Source organism: Malurus melanocephalus, unplaced genomic scaffold (assembly GCF_030028575.1).
Source record: "Malurus melanocephalus ecotype Western Australia unplaced genomic scaffold, MMel_1.1 scaffold_828, whole genome shotgun sequence".
In the NCBI taxonomy this organism is placed as follows: Eukaryota; Metazoa; Chordata; class Aves; order Passeriformes; family Maluridae; genus Malurus; species Malurus melanocephalus.
In genome coordinates, this window is record NW_026624060.1 from 25,950 (window position 1) to 32,853 (window position 6,904).

Genomic DNA, 6,904 nt, shown 5'->3' on the forward strand with positions numbered 1-6,904 from the left:
TCAAGGAATCTTCCTGATTCCTTTCATGCTTGTTTTTCAGAAATCTAATTTCTTCCCTCTTTAGGATTTGAAATGTGTTCTCTCTGTAAGAGATAATACAGAACTGATAGAAGCTTGAACTTTGGCTTTAATACTTGTCTCAGCAGCTGTGTTATGGGGGGATTCATTCAGGCACTACCTGCTGTTTCTGAGTTTTCTGAAGCTGAGCGTACTTCCTGTTGCCTGACCTTGTCAGTGCCTGGCTGTCATTATCTCTGGAAAATGGAACGTCTGTCCAAGTGTAACCTCAAATGTGTAAGCATGCAGGAACAGGCAACAGGAGAGAGCTCCTGCAAGAGCCTGCCCTGCTGCCATACCTTCCAGAATGGTGCCTCTACTGGCATTTAAAAAATGAAACGCCTCTTTTGAAAATAGGTGGCTTGCAGCATGCTTTGTCTTTGCATTGGAGTGTGACATGTTTTTCTGGGCAGCGCCAAGTGCATTGCTGTGGATTGTTTGCCATCGTGTTTGTGCTTCTAGCTTGAGAAGCCTAGAGAGGTTTCAGTACCTTTATTTGCTTACAAGARCCCTTTAAAATGAGGTAAAATCACTGCAGGTTGTTTGAGCAGTAGAGGTGAGGCACTGCCRGTGGCATGAAGCCTTGTGCTGAGATTCCCAGAGGGAAATCAAGGATGCCTATATTTAGACATCTGACACTCATTTAATGAGCATCTGAAAATTAAAWGTACAGAAAACATCCAGCACATACAGTAATTTCTAGCAAGTGTTGCTACATTTAAATCCAAATGGCCATTGTGTTCTTTAGGATATGTGTGTGTGTCTGTGTGTMTGTGTGTGTGATCACTTTGGGTACAGTGGTCTCCTGGAGTTCACTGTAGACGATTGCCATTGTCTATAGAGTCATCTTCATAAATTCTCTTCTGGCKTAAGGGCACTAGCAAAATGCCTCTGCCTGCAGCAGGACAGCAGAAACACTGGGATATCCTCAGCTTAATGATTAATGGCACAAGGTTGCTGAAGATAAAAAGTCCTAAAAATGTGATGTTCCGTTTTTATCTGTCAGTAGATTAATCTGGTGGTTTTTGTTGCTGTTTGTATTTAAACTAAGGAAGAGCAATTAKTTCCACGATATTGTCTACTGCATGATGAAATTTCATTTGCATTCTGACAGATTCCAGTTCATGCTGAGTCAGCACTCACCAGGAAACTTTTAGGAGGAAATTTAGGAGGAAGTTTTCTATGGCCTGTGTACCAATGACCTGCAAGCGAGAGGGGTTTTTTTTATGTCCAAGGGCATGTATGTGTTAATCTGTGCTGTGGAAAGCTTCCAGCAGTGTTACCGTGGGGGAGAAGCTGCAGTTCAGCACTACAAGAACCCTTTTGGTCACCCCAGGAGCAGATGTTCTCAGTTCAGGCTGAGCTCGTACATGAACAATGTTCAGGATCTCTATGTTTTCTGCTGAGAAGCTCTGACTTAATGATCATTGCAGACACAGAGCTGGGGTCCCAAAGAACACKGAGTGGATGTGAGGAGCAGTGTGTCCTCACAGCAGGGAAGGCTGGCACTGTGCTTGGCTCATCAGCTGAGTGCTGCTGTTSRGCTGAGGGGTTTGSCTTTTCCCTGGGTGCAGCTCTCAGGAGTGCCTGAAGCTCTGCTGGCCTGCCCTGGGCTCTCTGGGCTTTGGAGGGTGTCTGTGTCAGGATTGTGAGCCAGCTGAAGSGCACTGGAAATGGATGGGGCTGAAGCATTCGAGTGCATGGGAGAAGAAACTGAGAGCGGGGCTTGTTCAGATTAGAACTTTGGAGGGCTGGACACCTTAATGCTCTTTCACCATCTAAATGGAGGTTGCAGAGGGGTTGGAGACTATTCCCAAAGCCCTGTGCTGCTTGGTTGAGAACCCATGAGCACAAGTTGCAGCATAAAAAATTCCAGTTAGCTAGGAGGAATCAATTTTTCCCCCACCATGAATGTGCAGATATTAGAGCAGGTGCCCAGAGAGGCTATGAAATTTCCTTTCTTGGAGGTATTGACAACTTGACTAGACAAACCCTAGCAAGCTGGATCCGAGCTGGTCCTGCTGGAGTGTTGGCAAAGAAGCTTCAGGCTCCTTCCARCCTAAATGATGCTGTGATGAATTTTAGAATCAAGAGCTGCTTCCAGTGTAGGCAGGATCTCTTTCACAGCAGTAACAGTTGCAGTGTTTCAGATAAATACTATTAGGCAGTGTTGCAGGTTTTTTGCCGTGGCAGACAGGGTGGAATCAGATTAGCCTGCTTGGTTTTGGAGGTCTTTTGTTTGTAGGAATAAGTTGGTTTGAGCAGTCAGTATTCTCAATACAAAATACCACAGCAAGACAGTTAAGCAGAGAATTTACAGCCAATCAATGGCTGTGTCTGGCTCATAATAAGGTTTTGTATCAACTCACAATTGCTTTCCTCAGTCAGTTGAAAGAGTCCTCTTTCAAATGTTTGGTGTTCCCTAAATATCACACCAGTCAAGTCAGTCTTCAGACCACTGTGCCTTGGAGAAGAAAAGCCAAAGCCCCAGGTTGCCCTGCATCTTGCATGCCATCATGTTCCTTGACAGCGCGTRGGCAAAGTTCCATGCTGTGTGCACATCTGGTGCTTTGCAAGGCTCTGTGATGGACCAATGGCTGCAATGCTGGAGCAGTGAGACATGACTGAGTAAAGTATGTCTGTGAAATACGAGCTTGTGAACGTGAGCCCTCCGGTCACACACTGCTTTCCCTGCCTGTTTGACAGAAGATGAATCCACACTGCCTGATCTACGGATCAGACAGTTCTTTCCTCCTTTCCGTGTCCTACAAAAAACGGAGCTTTTCACAGAAAAAAKGCAGAAGAGCAGAGCAATGAAACTCTGCGAAATGAACATCAGTGGTTTGGTATCCTTACTGTTCTGACATCGGTGTGTAGTTTTGCTGACTGAAAGGGGTGAAGGTGTTTCTCTTAGGTCAGGACAAGAAAGCCAAATGGAAGTAAACCCTGGGATCGAGTTAGGAACTTTTCTGGTGCTGACATTTGGGCTACCTGCTGTGCATTTRGCACTGTGGAATTTAGATTGGAGAACACAGTCTCCCTGTGCTTCCAGGTGTCATGTTTTTCCCTGAGATTGCTTGCAAAGTGGTCAGTTCATTCTTCATCCTTTGACTAACCCTTCTTTCCTGTAGTTGCATGCAGTGGATATGTGATACTAACACCTTCCCTGCCTTTCCAGGGTCACAGTGCACCGGGCTRTTTAGCACCACTGTGCTGGGAGGCTCCTCCAGTGCCCCCAACCTCCAGGACTACGCACGCAGCCATGGCAAAAAGTTTGCCAGCAGCCTGACATACAAAGACGGTATGTGTGTTCCCTGGCAGTAGGGTGGTGCTTTATGGACACTGGTATCTCAAGATGGGCCTGTGGCCCAGACTTGGACTGCTGAAAACAGTGATGGTTGAATGTTTGTATTCACCACTCCTACAATGATAAATTTTCCCATATCCCAAGAAATCATGATCCTTGCTAGGACAGAAAGGAGCTGACGTTGTGAGAGGAGGTTTAGGATGATGTGTGATATTGCTGGGGTCTCATTTCCATCTGACATTTCAATACTACTTGCTGTTGTGAAGRGGGATTTATTGGTCCAGGTCTTTAAATAGGTTTATCCTGGTACAAAAATCCGGCAGATCACACAATCTTGCTTACCTTGGTGATCTTGGTGATGCTAAACAAAGCTCTTTTGGGACAGTAGAAGATGGAACCATACCAAARGCAGAGTGATATGCTTGAGCTTGGATAAGATGGGCACTAGAATGAAGCTGAGCATGCAGCAGAGCCTGAGGAGGTCTGAGTCTGCCATAGCTCTCAGGAGGCAAGGGAAAAATGCCTGATGAAAGGCTTCAGGTAAGTGAGTTGCTTAGATGAAATACTGCAGAAGGACTGGAAAGTCTGATTTCTATGCAGTCATGCAGAAAATGCTAGGAAGACCAGCAAGACAATCAGGGGAAGGCATAGGGGCCACACGTACTAATGTTGCTTGATGCCCGTGGGTGCAGGTGCTGCAGCCGCACCCCAACCTGCCAGCAGCACTTGGTGCCATGTGCAGAGAGCAGCAGAGRGTTGTTATTTGCCAATAAGTTGGGGCACAGGGACAGACTGAGCTATGCTGGGGCAGTTGGAGGGTGTGATAACACAAGTGCAAGTGTCCATTGTGGTCCTAAAGCGAAGACTCTTGCTCGGACTCGTGCGTGCTAATTCACATAGCATTTGTGGGGGCACTGARTTGAGGAACTCCATGGACCGGGTCTGCACAGCACACTTTGATGAGGCTGAAAATCCACCTAATGTTGTACCACTCAGGTTTCCCAGCGTTTGAATGGATGGATGTAAGATCGTCTGTCTTACACATCTTATGTTTTTCTTTTAAATATTTTAATCAATACAGAATCTGAGTGCCTTTCTTACCGGGATCATAAGAACACTAACACTGCCGGATTTCGAGGTGGGAAGAGGATTAAGGCAGTTAYTTGGGGAATACAGGAGGTTGGTTTGTTTGGATTTTTGTCCAGTTTTGAGGCAAGGAAAATGGCCTGTCAAATCAGGATGGAAAGATGTTGTCCAATACTCTGTCCTGCTGGAACCCTGTAAGTGCCATTATGTACAGCGGCTCCCTGTGCTGCTTGTCTTTGTAAGACAAAAGTGAGCTTTTGTTTCTCACCTCCTCATGGCACTCCCTGGCACACAGTGGGCAGTGGGCAGTGACAGTGACAGGGAGGGTGTGATGGGAGTATTTCAACCCCACTGTACCAGTCTGAGCTGCCTCAGGCAGCAAGTACTGGCTACTCGAAGGTTGCAGRATAAGCTCATGTTTGACACAAGACCAGGGTGTGAGTGGAACAAGGGCCCTGCCTGCTGTTCTTACCTGACTCTGCAAGGAGTGKGTGCCCAAGGCAGCACTGATTCTCAGGGAAAAGCATCAGTGACTGCTCTGTGCCCAGCTGGGCATGGAACAGAGCTGCTCAGTCCCAGTGCTGGGCTGCCTTTCTCTGTAGGCTGTGTAGAAGGATGTGCTTGCAGCTGGCTACAGGCATTCCAGGTCGTGTGGGTTCCTGCTGCATAAGCCTAAATTCAGTGACAAGGTCATTGTGTGCTGAGATGCAGTTGTACCCTCGAGTACCTAAAATGCAGACCTAGTTGCTAGTATGTGTCTAACACGGTGCAGAATTATGAATCTTGATGTTATACCTCTGTTTTCAAGTTCCTTGGTGTGCCTGGGCACCCTGTGCTGTCAGCGCCTCGCTGCAGGAAGGGCACTTGGGCAGAAGGAGTTGGGGGCCTGGGAAAACAAGCAGGAGGCAGAAGGGCATTTAACTTCTGGGGAAGGTAGTTTGGAATGTGAAATGAGCCCATGATTGCATATTCCTGCTTAAAAGGGCACTAATGAAACSCTGAACAATGGAATTTAAAGCAAACATCACTAGAGGTGGTTGCAGTCTGTGGCATTGCAGCTACAGTAGACTCTTGAAGGACATTTGTTTCAAGACCTTTGCCACACTCATTGGGCTAATAATGGTGAAAAGCAGCCCATCTTTGCAAGAACTCTTCAACAGTTTTTCATGGCTGTGATGCTTCAAGGTGCAGTGTGTGGCATATAGCACCTCACCAATGTTAACTTGCCTTGTTCCAGTGAGGTTTCAAGGGCCCTTATTTCTGCAGTCTGTTTTGCTTGGAGCTGGAGGAGGGCTAAGGAGCACTTCAGCAGAAAGTTGTCCTAACCTCAAGCTGAGGGGAAGGTCCATGGATGGTTGTGGTTTCAGGGTGGCTTGCCTGAAGCCAGAATCCAGTGAAGTGGGTCGGTGCCATTTCAGTTGATGTTGCTCTCAGGGCGAGAGGAGGTGTGGGTGGGATGGAGACAGTCACCAGCTGACTGCAGCTCCAGGATTAGACCCTTCTAGGGGATTGCGTGTCTAGGGACRTCTGTTGTACTGTTTGTTGAGTTTAAAGAAAGAAAAACAATTTTCAGGGCTGGTACACTAGTGGAGGAAATTTCGGTGAGAATTGGTTTAGATACATTATTTGGCCAAGCCACTGGATGTAGCCGTAGGAGCACAGTGGGAGTGTGGAACATGCAGTGGAAGGGGATAGGCATACAGACCCTGTGGGATAGGGAGAATTGATACATGAAACATGAGAGAGAAATAAAAGGTTTTTCTGCTGTTTCCTGAAAGATCCCAAATTGCAGCAAAAGGTATCATTGGTTGGGGTCTGACATCAAATCCCATGTACAGATGGTTTGATCCAGGCCATTCTTTTTCATGATAGCTGAGGAATTTCCAGTGTGGGGAAAGAAAAGGTTACCTGTTGTTTTTTGGGTTTTTTTTTTCTGTGTGTGCGTGCATCTGGAGCCTAATCCCTGTCCTTTAAAACCTATCTGTTTGCACCCTATTAGATGCACAGTGTTTGTCCTTGCACTGTCTTTCTGATGTGTGATTTGTATGGGAGAGTTTGGCCTAGACTGGGGCATGGCCAGGAAAAGCCTGAGGACCAGTCTGACACATGTATCCTAAAGCTTTCCCTGTACTGAAGTGCAACGAACTGTAGAGGCATGTCTTCTTTGTGGATCTTTGCTTCTTCCCTACTCAGGTGATTTACCTTTAAATTCATAAATAGGTCTGTATAGCTTGCATTAAGAGGATGTTTGGAGCTGTACCTGTGCCGGAACTCTTTAATCCCTCTGCAGAACAGTGTTTGTTTTTCTTGGGTAGAGGTGAATCCTGAGAACAATCCTCCTGTGGTTCTGCTGCTTGCTGGGCTGTGTGCTCTGGTGGCTGTGAGCATGGCCTGGCTGCATTCTGCACTGGACTGAGCCTGCCATGGTGGGAAGGTGTGAGCTGCTGCTGAGTG

General features: G+C 46.8%; 1 protein-coding gene across 5 annotated transcripts in view; it reads left to right on the forward strand.

Moving 5' to 3' along the window:
- The window catches only part of PPIP5K1 (diphosphoinositol pentakisphosphate kinase 1), a 42,305-nt gene that overhangs the window by 24,104 nt on the left and 11,297 nt on the right, over positions 1 to 6,904 (forward strand). For 4 of the 5 annotated variants that reach the window (XM_057385469.1, XM_057385468.1, XM_057385470.1 and 1 more), the window contains one exon: positions 3,236 to 3,358. The exons of the other annotated variant lie outside the window; for it this stretch is intronic. In XM_057385469.1, coding sequence (XP_057241452.1) covers positions 3,236 to 3,358 — 123 coding nt within the window. The remainder of the gene's footprint in view (positions 1 to 3,235; positions 3,359 to 6,904) is intronic. 5 annotated transcript variants of the gene reach the window in all.